Source organism: Oryctolagus cuniculus, chromosome 18 (genome assembly GCF_964237555.1).
Source record: "Oryctolagus cuniculus chromosome 18, mOryCun1.1, whole genome shotgun sequence".
NCBI classification, from domain to species: domain Eukaryota; kingdom Metazoa; phylum Chordata; class Mammalia; order Lagomorpha; family Leporidae; genus Oryctolagus; species Oryctolagus cuniculus.
The window spans coordinates 14,473,400-14,492,837 of NC_091449.1; the positions used below are offsets into that span (position 1 = coordinate 14,473,400).

Sequence of the window (19,438 nt, forward strand, 5' to 3'; positions counted from 1 at the left end):
TTTTTTTTTTTTTCAAAAAGAACAAAGAAAGAAAGAAAGTCTATATCCGAATGTGAGTTTTAAAATAGAAATAAGCTCTCCCACATGGCTGCAGGGGTCCAATCACTTGCGCCGTCCTCTGCTGCTTCCCTAGGCACATGAGCAGGGAGCTGCATAGGCAGTGGAGCAGCTGGGCCTTGCCCCAGTGTGCATATGGGACGCCAGTGTTGCCAGTGGTGGGTTTTACCCACTCTGCCACAATGCCAGGCGCCTTCTGAAAATGAAAAAACATTTCCTTTGCATGTGTATTTGCATGGGTAGCTGCAGTGGCCAAGGGCTGGTGCAATCCAAAGCCAGGAGCCGGGAGCTCCATCTGGGTCTCCCATGTGGGTGTGGGGGCCCGAGTACTTGGGCCATCTTCTACTGCTTTCCCAGGTGCATTTGTAGGGAGCTGGGTGGGAAGTGGAGCAGCCGGGACTCCAACTGGGACTCTGGGATAGGAACCCAGCATTGCAAGGCCTCCCAGGGGCCGGCCCCAGTGGCTGCATTCTAACCACGCACATGTGCTTCTGGCCTCCTTCTCCTCTGCCTGCGGCTCTTTCTCCATCTCTTTCCAACCCCTCCATGGCTGAGGGCTTCCTCCAAAGCCCTATGCAGTGTTTCTCATTCTCTGTCTCTCTGTCTTTCCCATGAGCTGGGAGAAAACTGCGAGCTTGGCCCTTGCCTTCACAGGGTGTGGGTGCAGGTTTGGGTGTGGGTGTGGGTGTGGGTGTGTATGTATGCATGTGTGTGCATTTAGGTATGTATGCGTGTGTGTGTGGGTGGTTGTGTGTGTATGTGTGTGTTTCTGTGTGTCTGTGTGTGTGTGTGTACGTGTGTGGCAGCAGGACATTTTCCCCTCGTGAAGTTCAAGCTGACGTCGAAAATGCATGACCATGAGATCAGGCTCTGCCTTCCAGGGCGCATTTTCCAAAATTCCTTTGGGAGATCCTGGCAAAGAGGAAGAGACCCCGAGAGAGAGTGCTGGTGTCTCCCGACCAACCGACCGGGTCACGCCCCAAATGTCTGCATCAGGAACTCCAATGGATTCTTGCTTCAAGCAAACCAAAGGCCTGTGTTGCTGTTCCCTCTGCAGTGCCCAGGTCCTCTTGCCGCAGCCGCACGGCCTTTACCCCCAACCAGCTGGGGATGCTGCAAGCTGTTTTAAAACCAGCCACTGCCCAGATTGGAGCCAAGTCAAAGAGTTAGCGTCCGAGCTTCATCTGGATGTGTATGTGATCCAGGTATGTCCTGAGCCCTGCGCCCTCTGCGCCGCGCACTCACTTGCTGTGGTCACCGCTGCGCTGGCTGCTCAGAGCAATGTCCAATGCACGCGTTGTGCTTCACAGTCCCCGCGAGGCTGGCAGGCAGAGGCTGCCCCAGGACTTGTCCCGAACTTCCTGTGCGTGGGCACTGGACAAGAAAGACTCCCCCGGGCGGGCGGGGCGCTCGCAGCTGCATTGCGGTTGCGGTTGTGGGCACAAGAGTTCAAGTCTGAGCAGCCAGGCGGTGGTGGCCAGGACCGCCCCTGGTGGATGGCGCCGCCCAGCCCCAGCGTGTGGTGCCAGCAGAGAGCCACCCGCGCAGGCTGAGCCAACACGTGTGTGCAGGGAGCGCGTTTCCAAATTGTATTTCTTTAAATGTATTGGATGAGACGCAATGAGACCGAATTTTTTTTAAATATGTATTTATCTCTTTGAACGAGTTCGAGGCAGAGAGAGGTGTCTTCCATCGGCCGGTTCACTGCCCCCAAGGCCCACGGCGGCTTCGTGCCACCCCATGGCCGAATGACCCCACCAGGCTGCCCCTCTGAGGGTCTCCGCACCTCTCAGTACTGTGTCCTTAGAGACCGAGCTCCCAGAACGTGAGCCTTTGTGGTGCAAAGCCTAGCGCGCAAAGTTCTAAGTTCTGCTGCGGAGGATCGCTTGGGAGCAGGGCAGAGGCTGCCCGGCCCCCTCCCCTTTACCTGATGCCTGTGGCTCCCTCCCGGGCCCGGCACAGCGTTTGAGAAAGAGGCTTGAGCCCAGCGTGCCCACCCCACAAGGGCCCCGAGCTTCTGAGGCCCATGGGGTCTCCCTGGGGTCCTTGCCTCTGAGTAACCTGTTCCTTCCCTTCCTCCTCATAGCTGGTTTAAAAATCAGCGCGCCAAGCAAAGAAAACTGCAGCCAAAGGGCCAGCCCCGCCAGCCCAGCGAGTCCACACCTCAGCCTCCTCCTCTGCCTCCGCTGCCACCACCACTACAAGTGCCACTGCTGCCGCCACCGCCTCCGCCACCGCCGCCAACATGCTCGGAGCTCAGCGCGCCTGCGGAGAAAGAGCAGGGCTCCGGGGGTTCCCAGGTGCAGGGCCCCGAGGCTGCCAAAGACCCGCTGCCCGCCTATCTGTACAACATCCATCTGGACTCCTCTGTGCCCTGGGCTTCCCTGCCCCACTACTTCGGGGAGCTCGTGCGCAGGTATGGCTTGTTCGAGGACGACGAGCCCGACGACCTAGCAGATATCTGAACCCCCAGACTTCAAGGGCTGAATTTTTTCCAGTCATAGAAAAAAGAAAAAGGACGAAGCAGTCTGTAGGAGCCCCTGCCGGCGATCTGGAGACAGCCCTGGAGGGACCACTCCTCTGCCTTGTTCTTTACAAAAGCAAATGTGCTGGGAGTTTGGGGGGCTCTCTGGGCTGGTCCGAGGCATCACAGCCTGGAGGCTGGTTTTCTGTAGTGTGTGGACGTTTTGTAATGGTGAACTTAGATACTTGTGAAGTGCCACAAGAAGACAATTTATGGGGTTCCTGAGGGCAGTCAGGCGGGCCTGGTGACCTCGCCGCGGCCTTGGCCCCCACCTGCCACCAGAGTCCGGGGTCGCCGCCACTGTGGAGCGCCAGGGGACGCTATTGTAGACAACGTGAAATCCAGGGCCGCAAGGGCGTGGTGGCCACGTTCGTGGGCTGCCGTCCTCCGCGTGCTCTCAGGCGGTGGGTGGGCGGCGGGCCTCCCCGGGCCACGCACGAGGGGACGGGCCTGAAACTCGGGCGCCCGGACCCGCTTTCCAGTGGTCAAGTTCTCCCAGAGTTCTCGCCTCTGCTTCCCGCAGGTCGCTAGGCGCCTCAGGCCCGCCCCCTTGCTCTTACTGTCCAATCAGGAGCGAGGGAGGGATTCCTTCGGGCTCCAGCAAGGCAGGGATATTTTTTTCTTTTTTATTTGTTTGAAGGCAGAGTTACAGAGCGGTGGAGTTAGTGATGAGATAGAGGTAGAGAGAGATACAGAGAGATACAGATAGGGATAGAGAGGTAGAGAGAGATACATAGTGAGAGAGAGAGAGAGAGAGAGAGGCCTGCAGTGCCTGCATCCCGTAGTGGCCCCGGTCTTCCGATCCAGCTTTCTGCTATGGCTGGGAAGCAGTAGAGGATTTGCCCAAGTCCTCGGGCCCCTGGGCCTGTGTGTGTGGGAGACCCAGACCCAGAAGAAGCTCCGGATCCAGGCTTCGGAACAGCTCAGCTCTGGCTGTTGTGGCCATTTGGGGAGTGAAACAGCGAGTGCAAGACCTCTCTCTCCCTCTCTGGAACTCTGCCTTTCAAATCAATAAACACATCTGTAACAAAAAGTGCTTTTTAAAAAGATTGATTTTCTTGTTACCACCACAGTCACGCTAATTAACATACCACCTCCTCGCTTTCTTCGGATTTCTTTTTTTTAGAAAGTTGATTGTATTTTCGTTTTTAAAGATTTTATTTATTGGGGACGGCTCTTTCGCACAGCGGGTTAAAGCCCCAGCCTGCATCGCCAACAGCCCATATGGGCACTGATCTTTCTTTCTTTCTTTTTTTAACTTTTATTTAACAAATCTAAATTTCCAAAGTACAGCTTCTAGATTACCGTGGCTTTTCCCCCCCATAACTTGCCTCCTTCCCGCAATCCAATCCTCCCATCTCCCGCTCCCTCTCCCATTCCATTCACATCAAGATTCATTTTCAATTATCTTTATATACAGAAGATCAATATAGTATATAGTAAGTAAAGATTTCAACTGTTTGCACCCACACAGAAACACAAAGCGTCAAGTACTGTTTCAGTACTAGTTATAGGAAGAATTCACATTTTACAACACGTGAAGGGCAGAGATCCTACATGAGGAGGAAGTGCACAGTGACTCCTGTTGTTGACTAAGAAATTGACACTCTTTGGGAATAAGAGAGGGAAGAGATGTATAATTTGGGACATGCTCAAGCTGACTTGCCCCAAATGGTAGAGTTAGAAACATACCAGGGGATTCCAATTCAATCCCATCAAGGTGGCATGTACTAATGCCATCTCACTATTCCAAGTGATCAATTTCAGTTCACAATTGATCATAATGAAAGGACTAAGAGTCAAAGGGAGCACATAAACATGTCTAGTACCTGCTAACACTAACCGATAGAATAAATAAAGGGGAGAGTGATCCAACATGGGAAGTGAGATACTCAGCAGACTCATAGAATGGCAGATGTCCTAAATAGCACTCTGGCCTCAGAATCAGCCCAAAAGGCATTCGGATCTGGCTGAAAAGCCCATGAGAGTATTTCAGGCATGGAAAGCCAAGACACTCTGGCAAAAGATCTCTGTGAGTGAGATCCCAGTGGAAAGAACAGGTCTCCAAAGAAGGAGGTACCTTTCTCTGAAGGGAGGAGAGAACCTCCACTTTGACTATGACCTTGTCTAAACAAGATAAGAGTCAGAGAACTCAGACGGCTTCCATAGCCTTGGAAACTCATGACTGGAGCATAGGGAGATTACTGATGCCATAGACAGGAGTGTCAATTGGTAAAGTCAACAACAGGAGTCACTGTGCACTTACTCCTCATGTAGGATCTCTGTCCTTAATGTGCTGTGCATTGAGATTTAATGCTATAACGAGTACTCAAACAATATCTTTCACTTTGTGTTTCTATGGGGTGCAAACTGTTGAAATCTTTACTTAATGCATACTAAACTGATCCTCTGTAAAAAAAAAAAAAAAAGAAATTATCAATTCCCAACTTGACTCTCACTGGGATTAAACATGACAATAGGTCTGATCTGATTTCATCATCATTTAAAAAAAATCATGTATTATTTTTCACTTTATGTTTCTGTGTGGGAGCAAACTGTTGAAATCCTTACTTAATGTATACTAAGCTGATCTTCTGTATATTAAGATAATCAAAAATGAATCTTGATGTGAATGGAAGGGGAGAGGGAGTGGGAAAGGGGAGGGTTGTGGGTGGGAGGGACGGTATGGGGGGGAAGCCATTGTAATCCATAAATCGTACTTTGGAAATTTATATTCATTAAATAAAAGTTAAAAAAAAAAGACTACCCCACTGTAAAGGGCACATGGCAAAATCATAGTTCATAATCCCATCTGCAAAGAGCCTTCCAGTCACCTCCTCCAAGCCAAAATCAATGACTGGATTTCCCAGACCAATTCAGTCACCACCTGAACACCAAAGAGTTAGTTCCCTTTGTCAATGTCGTGTGTAACAAAGAACTGCCCTGGTGAACCTCATCCAACTTGCTGCCTGATAAAATCATCAAATGCAATAAAATGGTTGTTTTAATTCATAAAAAAAAAAGAAATTGACACTCTTGTTTCTGGGGTCAGTAATCACCCTAGGCTATTGAGTTGCCTAGGTTAGGGAAGCCTTTTGAGTTCGTCAACTCCCATCTTATTTAGACAAGGTCATAGTCAAAGTGGAAATTCTCTCTTCCCTTCAGAGAAGGGTACCTCCTCCTTCGATGGCACGTTCTTTGCACTGGGATCTCACTCGCAGATATCTTTCATTTAGGTTTTTTTTTTTTTTTCCAGAGTGTCTTGGCTTTCCATGCCTAAAATACTCTCATGGGCTCTTCAGCCGGATCCGAACGTCTTAAGGGCTGATTCCAAGGTAAATTGGCATCTGTTAATCCCATGTATCTGATAAGCTCTTCAAGTGCTACATCTGTCAATCAGGTCTAGGGTGTGACATAGGGAGGGTCCATCAAAGACTTCATACCATCAGGAGTTGGCTCCGTTCTAGAAAGGAGCTGTCCGGGTGGCAGGGGGCAGACAAACACAGACGCTGGAGAAGAAGCAGCTTCGGAAATACTGCTGGTCCGCGTCCTGATGTCGAGTGAGCAAGTGGCTGAGGCGGGTGGGCGAGAGGTTGGCTGTGCAGGGCTTGCTTGGTGGTAGGTCAAGCCATGCCGGCACCAGGTTGGCCGTTTGGGGCATCGCTGGCTTATAGCAATGGAGCAAACAGGAGCACAGTTTGCTACTGGGCTCCCGCCAGCAGTGAGCGAGTGTCCGTCTCTCCCATCCTTTTGGATGCCCGTGACTGTCATACAGTTAACACAGCAGCCAGTTGGGTCTCCCAAAATCTCTGGTCTGTGACGCACTTCCCAAGCCATCAAGGGGACAGGGCTGCATCACTGTTTTAGACACCATTCTGCTTCCTCTTGAATGCTCATTGCCTGTTTCTGACCTTTCTCATTTTAAAGAACTGTGCGTTTTGTTTTTGGTTGTTTTGTAGAGTATCTTTGTTGTCTCCCAGAAACTCTGATGTTGGTTGCACAGAAAACCTTCCAGTCTTGAAACTTGTGTTTTCAATTTGCTTAGCAGTTTCACTGTTCAGATCTTTTAAATGTTTATGTGACACAGGGTGGAAATTGATTTTAAAACATTTGATTGGGGAACAACTGTTTGGAAACCTAAGCAGATAAGAGGTCTTCACAAAGTGTGTGGGAAAATAGGGATGAAGCAAAGTTATGGGGACAGTGGCCGTGGCTCACTCAGTTAATCCTCTGCCTGTGGCACCAGCATCCCATATAGGTGCCGGGTCCTAGTCCCAGTTGCTCCTCTTCCAGTCCAGCTCTCTGCTGTGGCCCGGGAAGGCAGTGGAGGATGGCCCAGGTGCTTGGGCCCTGCACCTATGGGAGACCAGGAGGTAGCATGTGGCTCCTGGCTTCAGATCGGCACAACGTGCCGGCCGGCTTAGTGGCCATTTGGGGGGCTGGGTGAACCAACGGAAGGAAGACCTTTCTCTCTGTTTCTCTCTCACTGTCCAACTCTGCCCGTCTAAATATAAAAAGAAAAGAAAAAGTTATGCATGGCTTTCAAAAAATTGTTTTTTGCACCAGAATGAACCCATTTTTTGACTCATTTTTTCCATGCATTTCTTAGTCTCTCTGTATTTTCTCATGTTTTCCTTTGCATTGGAAAAACCTAGTGTAGAGTGCATTTCTTGTCTGGAGACACAGATACAATCTTTCTCTTTTAAAAAGTTTTGTTTAAAGAGTTCGTTGATGGGGCCGGCGCTGTGGTGCAGTGGGTTAAAGCCCTGGCTGGAAGTGCAGGCATCCCATATGGGCTCTGGTTCAAGTCCAGGCTGCTCCTCTTCTGATCCCGCTCTCTGGAATGGCCTGGGAAAGCAGGAAAAGATGGGCCCCTGCACCCGCATGGGAGACCAGGAAGAAGCTCCTGGCTCCTGCCTTTGGATTGGCACAGCTCAAGTCATTGTGGCCAGTTGGGGAGTGAACCAGTGGATGGAACACTCTCTCTTTCTCTCTGTGCCTCTCCTTCTTTCTCTGTGTAACTCTGACCATCAAATAAATGAATAGACCTTTTTTTTTCATAAAAAAAGAGAAAGTATAGCCTTGAATGCAAGTTTTATAATAAAAATAAGCTCTCCCACATGGGTGCAGGGGTCCTATCTTTTGGCTGTTGTCTGCTGCTTTGCTAGGCACATGAGTAGGGAGCTGCATAGGCAGTGGGGCAGCTGGGCCTTGCCCTAGTGTCCATATGGGAAGTCAGTGTTGCCAGTGGTGGGTTTTACCCACTCTGCCACAATGCCACGTGCCTTCTTGAAATGAAAAAAAATTACTTTGCATTTGTAGCTGCAGTGGCCAAGGGCTGGTGCAATCCAAAGCCAGGAGCCGGGAGCTCCATCTGGGTCTCCCATGTGGGTGTGGGGGCCCGAGTACTTGGGCCATCTTCTACTGCTTTCCCAGGTGCATTTGTAGGGAGCTGGGTGGGAAGTGGAGCAGCCAGGACTCCAACTGGGACTCTGGGATAGGAACCCAGCATTGCAAGGCCTCCCAGGGGCCGGCCCCAGTGGCTGCATTCTAACCACGCACATGTGCTTCTGGCCTCCTTCTCCTCTGCCTGCGGCTCTTTCTCCATCTCTTTCCATCCCCTCCATGGCTGAGGGTTTCCTCCAAAGCCCTATGCAGTTTTACTCTCTGTTTCTCTCTCTCTCTTTTCTCATGAGCTGGGAGAAAACTGCCAGCTTGGCACTTGCCTTCACAGTGTGTGGTTGTGGGTGTGATTGTGAGTGTGTGGGTGTGTATTTATGCATGTATGTGCATTTATGTATATATGCATGTGTGTGTGTGGGTTTGTATATACGTATGCATATGTGTGTATGTATATGTGTGTATCTTTCTGTGTGTGTCTGTATGTGTCTGTCTTTGTGTTCGTGTTGGGTTCTTATGTATGTTGTGTATGCATGTATGTCATGGGTGTGTGGGTGTGTATGTATGAGTTTGTATGTGTGTGTGTGTTTCTGTGTATGTGAGTTTCTGTGTCTGTGTCTTTCTGTGTGTGTGGGTTTGTATTTATGTATGTGTGTGTGTGTGTGTGGCAGCAGGACATCTTCCCCTCGTGAAGCTCAAGCTCACGTCGAAAATGCATGACCATGAGATCAGGCTCTGCCTTCCAGGGTGCATTTTCCAAAATTCCTTTGGGAGCCCCAGACAAAGAGGAGAGACCCCAGAGCTCTGCTCTCTACCTGGTCAATCCCGAAATGCATGCAGTGTCTGCTGCAGTCAAAGCCGGCATCAGGATGGCCAATGGATTGTTTCTGAAAGCAAACCAAAGCCCTTTGTTGCTGTTCCCTCTGCAGCGCCCAGGTGTGCTCGCCGCAGCCGCACGGCCTTTACCCCCGACCAGTTGGGGATGTTGAAAGCTGTTTTCGAAAAGACCCCCTGTCCTGACTGGGAGAAGATACAAGAGTTAGCGGCAAAGCTATGTTTGGATGAGTGCGTGATCAAGGTATGTCCCGAGCCCTGCGCCCTCCGTGCCACGCACTCACTTGCGGTCACCGCTGTGCTGGCTGCTCAGGGCAGTCGCCAATGCGCGTGCTTCGCAGCCCCTGCGAGGTTGGCAGGCAGAAGCTGCCCCGGGGCTGGTCCTGAAGTCCCTGCGGGTGGGTGCTTGACAAGATAGACTGCCCCTGGCGCTCGCGGCTGCCTTGGGGCAGAAGAGTTGAAGTCTGAGCTGGCAGGGAGGACCTCGCCTGGAGGATGGTTCCGCCCAGCCCGCCGGAGCCAGCTGAGAGCCGCCCGCGCAGGCGGAGCAAACACATGTGTGCGGGCAGCGCGTTTCCAAAGTGTATTTCTTTAAATGTATTGTGTGAGAGGCAATGAGACAGAATTTCTTTTTTAAGATTTATTTATTATTTATTTGAAAGAGTTTGAGGCGGCATCGACACCATGGGCGAATGACCCCACCAGGCATCCCCTCCGAGGGTCTCTGCACCCCTCAGTACTGTGTCCACAGAGACCGAGCTCCCAGAACGTGAGCCTTTGTGGTGCAAAGCCTAGCGCGCAAAGTTCTAAGTTCTGCTGCGGAGGATCTCTTGGGAGCAGGGCAGAGGCTGCCCGGCCCCCTCCCCTTTACCTGATGCCAGCGGCTCCCTCCCGGGCCTGGTACAGCGTTTGAGAAAGAGGCTTGAGCCGAGCAGGCCCACGGCACAAGGGCCCTGAGCTTCTGAGGCCCATGGGGTCTCCCTAGGGTCGTTGCCCCTAGAGTAACCTGTTCCCTCCTTTCCTCCTCAGACTTGGTTTAAAAACCAGCGTGCCATGAAAAGGAAACAACAGCCAAGGGGTCACCAGTGCCACCCAAGGGAGTCGCCACCACAACCAGGATCAGAGCTCAGCGCACCTTCGCAGGAAGATCACGGCCCTGAGAGCTCCCAGGCGCATGGCCCCGAGGCTGCCGAAGACCCGCTGCCCGCCGATCTGCACAACATCCATCTGGACTCCTCAGCGCCCTGGGCTTCGCTTCCTCATGACATCGGGGAGCTCATGCGCATGTACCGCTTGTTCGATGACGACGAACCAGACGACTAGCAGATATTTGAACCCCCCAGACTTCAAGGGCTGAATTTTTTCCAGTCCTAGAAAAAAGAAAAAGGACGAAGCAGTCTGTAGGAGCCCCTGCCGGCGATCTGGAGACAGCCCTGGAGGGACCACTCCTCTGCCTTGTTCTTTACAAAAGCAAACGTGCTGGTAGTTTGGGGGGATATCTGGGCTGGTCGGAGGCATCACAGCCTGGAGGTTGGTTTTCTGTAGTGTGTGGACCTTTCATAACGGTGAACTTAGATACTTGAGAAGCTTTACATAAGAGGATTTATGGGGTTCCTGAGGACAGTCAGGCGGGCCTCGTGACCTCCTAGCAGCCTTGGACAACAGCCACCACCAGAGTCCGGGGTCGCCACCACCGTGGAGCGCCAGGGGGCGCCATCATAGACAACGCGCAAGCCGGGCCGTGGCTGGAACTCTGCCTTTCAAATCAATCAACACATCTGTACCAAAGAGTGTTTTTTAAAGATTGATTTTCTTGTTACCACCACAGTCACGCTAATTAACATACCACCTCCTCGATTTCTTACGATCTTTTTGAAGAAAGATGATTGTCTTTTCAGTTTTAAAGATTGGATTGATTGGGGCCGGCTCTGTAGCACAGAGCTTTCCCAGGTGCACTTGTAGGGAGCTGGGTGGGAAGTGGAGCAGTCGGGACTCCAACTGGGACTCTGGGATAGGAACCCAGCATTGCAAGGCCTCCCAGGGGCCGGCCCCAGTGGCTGCATTCTAACCACGCACATGTGCTTCTGGCCTCCTTCTCCTCTGCCTTTGGCTCTTTCTCCATCTCTTTCCAACCCCTCCATGGCTGATGGCTTCCTCCAAAGCCCTATGCAGTTTTTCTCTCTCTGTCTCTCTGTCTGTCTGTCCCATGAGCTGGGAGAAAACTGCGAGCTTGGCACTTGCCTTCACAGGGTGTGGGTGTGAGTGTGTGGGTGAGTATGTATGCATGTATGTGCATTAGGTGTCTATGTGTGTGTGTGTGGATGTTTGTGTGTTCTTGTGTATGTATGTATGTGTGTTTCTGTGTGTGTGTGTGTGTCTGTGTGTGCGTGGGCGTGTGTGACAGCAGAACATCTTTGCCTCGTGAAGTTCAAGCTCATGTTGAAAATGCATGGCCATGAGCTCAGGCTCTGCCTTCCAGGGTGCATTTTCCAAAATTCCTTTGCGAGAACCTGGCAAAGAGGAGAGACCCCGAGAAAGAGCGCTGGTGTCTCCCGACCTACCGACCGGGTCATGCCCCAAATGTCTGCATCAGGAACTCCAATGGATTCTTGCTTAAAGCAAACCAAAGGCCTGTGTTGCTGTTCCCTCTGCAGTGCCCAGGTCTGCTCGCCGTAGCTGCACGGCCTTTACCCCGACCAGCTGGGGATGCTGCAAGCTGTTTTAGAAACCAGCCGCTGCCCAGATTGGAGCCGAGTCCAAGAGTTAGCGTCCGAGCTTCATCTGGATGTGTATGTGATCAAGGTATGTCCTGAGCCCCGCGCCCTCCGCGCCGCGCACTCACTTGCTGTGGTCACTGCTGCGCTGGCTGCTCAGGGCTAATGCACGCGCTGCGCTTTGCAGTCTCTGCGAGGCTGGCAGGCAGAGGCTGCCCCGGGACTTGTCCCGAACTTCCTGCGCGTGGGCACTTGACAAGAAAGACTCCCCCGGGCGTCCTGACAGGGCGCTGGCAGCTGCATTGCGGTTGCGGTTGTGGGCGCAAGAGTTGAAGTCTCAGCAGCCAGGCGGTGGCGGCCAGGACCGCGCCTGGTGGATGGCGCCGCCCAGCCCCAGCGCGGGGAGCCAGCCGAGAGCCGCCCGCGCAGGCTGAGCCAACACGTGTGTGCAGGGAGCGCGTTTCCAAATTGTATTTCTTTCAATGTATTGGATGAGACGCAATGAGACCGAATTTTTTTTAAGATGTATTTATCTCTTTGAACGAGTTCGAGGCAGAGAGAGGTGTCTTCCATCGGCCGGTTCACTGCCCCCAGGGCCCACGGTGGCTGCGCGCGACCCCATGACTGAATGACCCCACCAGGCCTCCCCTCCGAGGGTCTCCGCACCCCTCAGTACTGTGTCCTTAGAGACCGAGCTCCCAGAACGTGAGCCTTTGTGGTGCAAAGACTAGCGCCGAAAGTTCTAGGTTCTGCTGCGGAGCACCACTTGGGAGCAGGGCAGAGCTGAAAGAAGTGAGGTGCGTGGGGCAACTCGGCCTCCTCCCTTTTATATGAGGCCTGTGGTTCCGGGGCCTGGCACAGTATTTTAGAAAGAGGCTTGAGCCCAGCGTTTGCATGCCAATAGGTCCTCTATCTTCTGAGGCCCATGGTGGTTGACTCTGGAGTAACCTGTTCCCTCCCTTCAACCCCCAGAGGTGATTTAAGAATCAGCACGGCAAGCAAAGAAAACTACAGTGAATGGGCCATCCCCACTAGCCAAGCGAGTCCACACCTCAGCCGCCACCACTGTTGGGCACCAAAAAATATGTTGTGCCCAGATGGTTAGAACTCTGCAGAGACCCCCAGAGAGTCAATCACACCAAACTGCAAAAGCAAGGTTTATTCGGGAGTATAAGCTGAGACAGGGACCCCATCCAACCAACTTGCAGAACAGAGGAAGGAGTGAGGACTGGGTCTTTGTTTGGGAGAGTTCTTAAAGGAAAAATGGGCTGCAACAGCAGGAAAAAAGAGTTACATACAGCACGGAAGCTTTGGGCACAGGGAGTTAATTTGTTTAGCAATCTCTACTGTGCTGTCCTTGGTCTACTGAGCTACTGTCCCTGGTAAGCTTTGATATCTCCAGAATGCCTGAACGCCTGCTTTAACAAGGACCTGGGTCTGCTATGGGAAACAGAGGCTGCTTTTTTTATTGTTTTCAAATGGAGTCACTTTGGTTCTTCACTGCCACCACCAGGCTGTGAGCTCAGCACGCCTGCACAGGAAAAGCATGGCCCTGGGGGCTCCCTGGCCCAGGTCCCTAAGGCTACAGAGGACCCGCTGCCTCCCGACCTCCAGGACATCCATCTGGACTCTTCTGTGCCCAGGGCTTCTCTGCCCCATAATGTCAGGGAGCTCATACGGATATATGGCTTGTTTGATGATGACAAGCCCGACGGCTAGGAAGACTACCTGTACCCCCAGGCTTAAAGGAGACTCTGAAACTGAATCGGACTCCCCATGCTCAGCCAGTCTGAGCTTGGGCGTGTGTCTTATCTCCTAAGAAAATAAAGCCCAGTAATGGAAAAAAAGAAACAAAATGAAAAAATAAACCAAAAACCCCTAAAAAGCAAAACCACCCTTCACCAAAAGATAAAGAACAAACCCGTAGCCCTCATCACCTACCGCCTTTGTTTTTTGTCCTTAATTCCTTACTTTGGGTGCAGTGCCGCCTCCGCTTTTGCCTCCTCAGGGAACCGGGTAGGGCAGGGGTCCTGGCTCCCTCAGTCACAGAAGCACTGAGTCAGCCTCTACACTCGCCCCAGCTCCCACTGGGAGACCCCTGTGCTGGGGGCAACCGAGTCATCCCCAAGGAGGTAGTGGGGTAGGCTGAGGCAGTGTGGGTGCTGCTCCCTCTTCCTGTGCAGGAACCCCACCGTGGCCCCTGCCCCGATCTACAGAGCACGCCCCGGCCCCAGTGCTCTGGCTTGGCACCTCGGCTTCCCGGCTCTGGGAGCCCAAGGGACCAAGCGCTCCTGCCAGTCCCTGCCCGCTGCCCCGAGCGGCCACTTCCTGGCGCTGCCCAGCACTGGGCAAGGGCTTCAGAGTCCAGAGCAGCCACAAGAAGGAGCGAGCTAAAGCCCAAAGCCCAGGTCTCTCCCTGGAGGGGTTTTCCAGTCTGATCTCCCAACACTGCCATGGGCCAGTTCTTACCTCTCTGTTAGCAGATTGATTTCTTTGGAAGGTAGTTCCAGAAAGGGAGAGACAGAGGACACAGCTCTTCCATCTGGTGGATCACTCCCCAAATGGTGAATCCCTGGGGCTCCGACATGGAGATCAGTGCTTCTGGAACCTTCTCCACTGTGTTTTTGGCTCCAACTGTTGGTGGGGGGGCTGAATCCTGAACCACCCAATTCTGGGAGAGGTGGCCCAGAACTCTGTGGATGTCCTGGGTTTCATCTGTTCATTGACTCCGAGTTCTCTGAAGCTCTGCTGTAGAAGCCAGTGGCCCAGGGTCTCTGTGCCAAGTCAACCTAACTTTTGATCTTCAGTGGTCCTGTGGGAAATTCTCCCTTGCTGCTGGGTTGCCCAGGGCCTGGGTCACAGAGGCACAGCCCAAACAACACCCCAGGGAACTGGAATCACACACAGAGCTGGGGCTCCTTTCACCAGGGAGAAAAGAATTTAAGTTCTTATTTGAATGAGTTACACACACAGAGAGAGAAAGAAATCAGGGCCAGAGGTTTTCCACCAGCTTGTTCACTCCCTGATGGCCACAATGGCCAGCACTGGGCCAGGGAGAAGCCAGGAGCCAGTACCTTCTTTGAGGACTTCCACATGGGTATCCAAGGCCTATGTACTTGGGCCATCCTCTGCTGCATTCCCAGGCCATTGGCAGGGAACTGGATCAGAACTGCAGCGGCCGGGACACAATGTGGCACCCATGTGGGATGGCAGCTTTACCCGCTGCACCTGGAGGGCACCTCTTGGGTGAGAATCCTAGGACCTGCAGAGGAGAAGGCAACACTGGCCCCCTTGCCTTGTTCCTTGCTCCAATGCCCCGGAGCTGGGCTTTAGGGTAGCATTTCTGCATGCCGTCAACCCCTCCTAGCCAACTGCCAGAGCAGGGCAGCTGTTCTGTACGATGCTGTCACGTTTTATACCTGGTATTCTGCCTCATCACAAGCGCATGGCACAAAGCCTGGACCTGAAGCTGATCCTGCACTTTGGAGGATAAGCCCACGTTTCTATTCTTCTGATATCACACACACAGAGGAAGCTGTTGACCCACAAGGGAGGGCTGCGTGAGAACTGTGCACCTGCTCGATTTCCTGAAAACCTAAAACTCCTCTCCAATGTAGTGTCTGTTATTAGTATTAATATTACTATTTGTAAAATCAAGTTTCGGGGGAGGCCTTTGGCTCAGTGCCTCAGGCACGGCTTAGGGGGCCTGCATTCCCCATTTGAGTGCCTGGGTTGGAGTCTGGCTGCTGCCTAAGGCACACCTTGGGAGGCAGTGCTGATGCTCAGTACTTGGGTCCCTGTCCTTGGACAGAGTTTGAGGCCCTGGTGGTTGTGGGCACTTGGGGGTGGGAAACCAATGCTGGCACCTCCAATCTGGGTCTCTTGTTCACCCCTCAACCAGAGCTTCATGCTCTCTACCATACGCACACACCTGTGTGGTCAGCCACATGCCTGTGATCACGCTTCCCTGTAGAGACCGCTCATATGCTGAATATAATGCATAAGTTACAGTGCACCAAGCTGACCATCCTAAGAGCTGGCATGTATTAGGGAACATGAGTACAAAGTACATTTCTGTCTCATTTAGTATTTTCCCCTGTTTAGTGAATGTGTTGATTTTACTCAGAAATTTTCCTGACAGAAAGACAACAAAAAAAAATATAATATACCAACTGTGTGTTTCCATAAGAAAGTAATTTATCCTGTTAGATACTTCTATAAAGGCTAAGAAATGCCTATATAGGATAATGAAGAAACTTCAGTTTTCTGTGGTCCTTAGCTTTGATACCTCAAAACACTGAGTAGCAGCTGTCTGACATCTTCCAACAAGATGCCCCGGGCCCTGCTGCCCTTTCTGTAGGTGTTGCTCTCACCAGAAGAATAAAGACTCCATCACACAAATCTCAAGTAATCCATGGCTTTTGTCCAGAAACACCAAAATGAGATTCCATCTGTCCTGAGCTGCAAATCAAAGTCCCCGAGCAGGGTGAAGAACAAAAAATGTCCAAGCCCCTGAGCTGCTGGCCTTCTGTTTGGCATTGAGGCCCAGGCCACCACTGGTCAGCACCATGGCCAGCACCACACACACAGCATCAGCACTGTGGACAGCTCAGAGGTTGGCAGGAGCTGCAACACTCTGAGATAAAAATTGCATAAGCCCCAAGAACAGGGCGGAGCCAAGATGGCGGAATAATGAGGGCGCGCACTGATAGTCCGGGAAAATTTAGTTTAATAAAAGGGGAGTTACGGTAGCCGCAGAAAAAAGAACCAGGAAAAAATTGCACGGGAATCGTGAATCGGAGGACCTACTGGGAGAACAAGGTCGCCCACCGCCCGGAAGCCAAGTCGCAGGACCGAGCCGCAGAAGCCCCAGTGCTCCAAGGGGAGTGCATGCCACACAGACAACAGCGGGGAGACTTGGGACGCTCAGGGCTCCGAGTCCACACATCGGCGCTGGAAGGGGAGGTGAGCTCAATAACCCGAGACATTGGTGGGGAAACGGGGGTCAGAATCTAGAGGGGGGCCAGAAAGTGCAGCAAACTCACTACTGGAAAGAAGGAAAAAAAAGCTTCGGGGTTTCTCTTCCCCCTAACCTTGCAAAGGTTACAAGGCTGTGAGGCTAGAAGAATTCCCAAGAGACAAAGAGCAGGCCTGCTCTCTGGATTTACATATCAATGGGGGAGAGCTAAGGAACTGAGTCACTACAATTCAGTAGCCTAGGCAACCCAGTGGGAGTCCAGAGGAGCCAAAGACTGGAAGCTAAATACCATCAATTCTGCACAGCCGTGCCCTGCGGTGTTACTTACCCCCTGAATAAATAAAATAAATAAATAAATAAAAAGAGAGAGATTTACCACGCATAACCTGAGGGTGTCACCTTTGCACACCCTTAACCTGGAAGAACCAGGCAGAGCTCTCAGGCCGCACCCATCTCAAGCCTCCAAGGCTCCTCCAACAGCAGGCAGTCCACTTAACACGGACACAGTATAAAAAAAAAAACGCACAGTGACGCAAGAAGAATTAACTACGCCGAGTAACAAACACAGAAATAGAGGGAGCAAGATCAACGATGACACTATGATGCCTCCAAATAAGCAAAACACCCCAAGCCAAGAGTATGAAGATGATGAGATAGAAGAAATGCAAGATACGGATTTCAAAAAATTTATGATAAGAACATTTAGAAGTTTTCAAAAGCAAATCCTTGAACTACAGAAATCCTTAATGGACAAGATTGAAAATCTCTCTCGTGAAAATGAAATTTTAAGGAAGAGTCAAAATGAAACTCAGAAACTAGTAGAACAGGAAAGTGTTATAGTGAAGAGAAATCAAAATGAAATGTAGAGCTCAATAGATCAAATGACAAACACATTAGAAAGCCTTAAAAACAGAATGGGTGAAGCAGAAGAGAGAATATCAGACTTAGAAGATAGAGCACAGGAAAACATACAGTCAAACCAAAGAAAAGAAGAGGAAATTAGAAACCTAAAAAATATTGTTGGGAATCTACAGGATACTATTAAAAAAACCAACATTCGAGTTCTAGGAGTTCCTGAAGGCATGGAGAGAGAGAAAGGATTGGAAGGCCTTTTTAGTGAGATACTAGCAGAGAACTTTCCAGGTTTGGAGAAGGACAGAGATATCCTAGTACAGGAAGCTCATAGAACCCCCAATAAACATGACCAAAAGAGATCCTCACCACGACACGTGGTAATTAAACTTACCACAGTGAAACATAAAGAAAAGATCCTAAAATGTGCAAGAGAGAAACGTCAGATTACTCTCAGAGGATCTCCAATCAGACTCACAGCTGACTTCTCATCAGAAACCCTACAAGCTAGGAGGGAATGGCGAGACATAGCACAGGTGCTAAGAGAGAAAAATTGCCAGCCCAGAATATTATATCCTGCCAAGCTCTCATTTGTGAATGAAGGTGAAATAAAGACCTTTCATAGCAAACAGAAATTGAAAGACTTTGTGGCCACTCGTCCGGCCCTGCAAAAGATACTTAAAGATGTGCTACACTCAGAAACACAGAAACATGGCCATCAATATGAAAGAAGGGAAAGGAAGAACACCTACCAGTAAAAGAGCATGGGAAGCTCAAAGCATATACTAGAAAATATTTCCGGGAAAATGGCAGGGCAAAGTCACTACGTATCAATAGTCACATTGAACATTAATGGTCTGAATTCTTCAGTTAAAAGACACCGTTTAGCTGACTGGCTCACAGAACACAACCCAACTATTTGTTGCCTACAAGAAACACATCTCTCTAACAAAGAGGCATGCAGACTGAAAGTGAAAGGTTGGAAAAAGATATTCCATGCCAACAGAAACCAAAAAAAAGCAGTTGTAGCCATATTAATATCAGACAAAATAAACTTTAATACAAAAACTGTTAAGAGAGACAAAGAGGGACACTATATAATGATTAAGGGTTCAATTCAACAGGAAGATGTAACTATTATAAATGTATATGCACCTAATTACAGGGCACCGGTCTATTTAAAAGATATGTTAAGGGACTTAAAGGGAGATTTAGATTCCAATACAATAGTACTGGGGGACTTCAATACTCCACTCTCAGAAATAGACAGATCATCCAGACAGAAGATCAACAAGGAAACAGCAGATTTAATTGACACTATTGCCCAAATGGATCTAACAGATATCTACAGAACTTTCAACCCTACATCTACAGACTTCACATTCTTCTCAGCAGTGCATGGAACCTTCTCTAGGATTGACCACATACTAGGCCATAAAGCAAGTCTCAGCAAATTTAAAAGAATTAGAATCATACCATGCAGCTTCTCAGACCACAGCGGGATGAAGTTGGAAATTAGCAACTCAGGAAACCCCAGAAAGTATGCAAACACATGGAGACTGAACAACATGCTCCTGAATGAACACTGGGTCATTCAAGAAATCAAAAGAGAAATCAAAAACTTTCTGGAAGTAAATGAAGACAACAACACAACATATCAAAACTTATGGGATACAGCAAAAGCAGTATTGAGAGGCAAATTTATAGCAATAGGTGCCTATACCAAGAAATTGGAAAGGTACCAAATAAATGAGCTTTCAGCGCACCTCAAGGACCTAGAAAAACTGCAGCAAACCAAACCCAAATCTAGTAGGAGAAGAGAAATAATTAAAACCAGAGAAGAAATTAACAGGATTGAATCCAAAAAAAACATTACAAAAAATCAGCCAAGCGAGAAGCTGGTTTTTTGAAAAAATAAACAAAATTGACACCCCATTGGCCCAACTAACTAAAAAAAGAAGAGAAAAGACCCAAATCAATAAAATCAGAGATGAAAAAGGAAACGTAACAACAGACACCACAGAAATAAAAAGAATCATCAGAAATTACTACAAGGACCTGTATGCCAGCAAACAGGAA

The 19,438-nt window shown here is 50.3% G+C and overlaps 1 protein-coding gene across 1 annotated transcript; it reads left to right on the forward strand.

The window, feature by feature from the left end:
• The first annotated feature begins 8,963 nt into the window (after positions 1-8,963).
• On the forward strand, positions 8,964-10,138 carry LOC127488550 (paired-like homeodomain transcription factor LEUTX). Its single transcript, XM_051838291.2, has 2 exons — positions 8,964-9,059; positions 9,845-10,138. Exons 1-2 carry the CDS (start codon positions 8,964-8,966, stop codon positions 10,136-10,138), a joined length of 390 nt encoding a protein of 129 aa, XP_051694251.1.
• The last annotated feature ends 9,300 nt before the right edge of the window (positions 10,139-19,438 follow it).

Excerpts from the sequence above, each read along its gene's own strand:
- LOC127488550 (XM_051838291.2), top strand. The coding sequence starts at position 8,964 with ATGTTGAAAGCTGTTTTCGAAAAGACCCCCTGTCCTGACTGGGAGAAG. Across the intron at positions 9,060-9,844 it reads TGGATGAGTGCGTGATCAAG|ACTTGGTTTAAAAACCAGCG; the intron begins GTATGTCCCGAG and ends TTTCCTCCTCAG.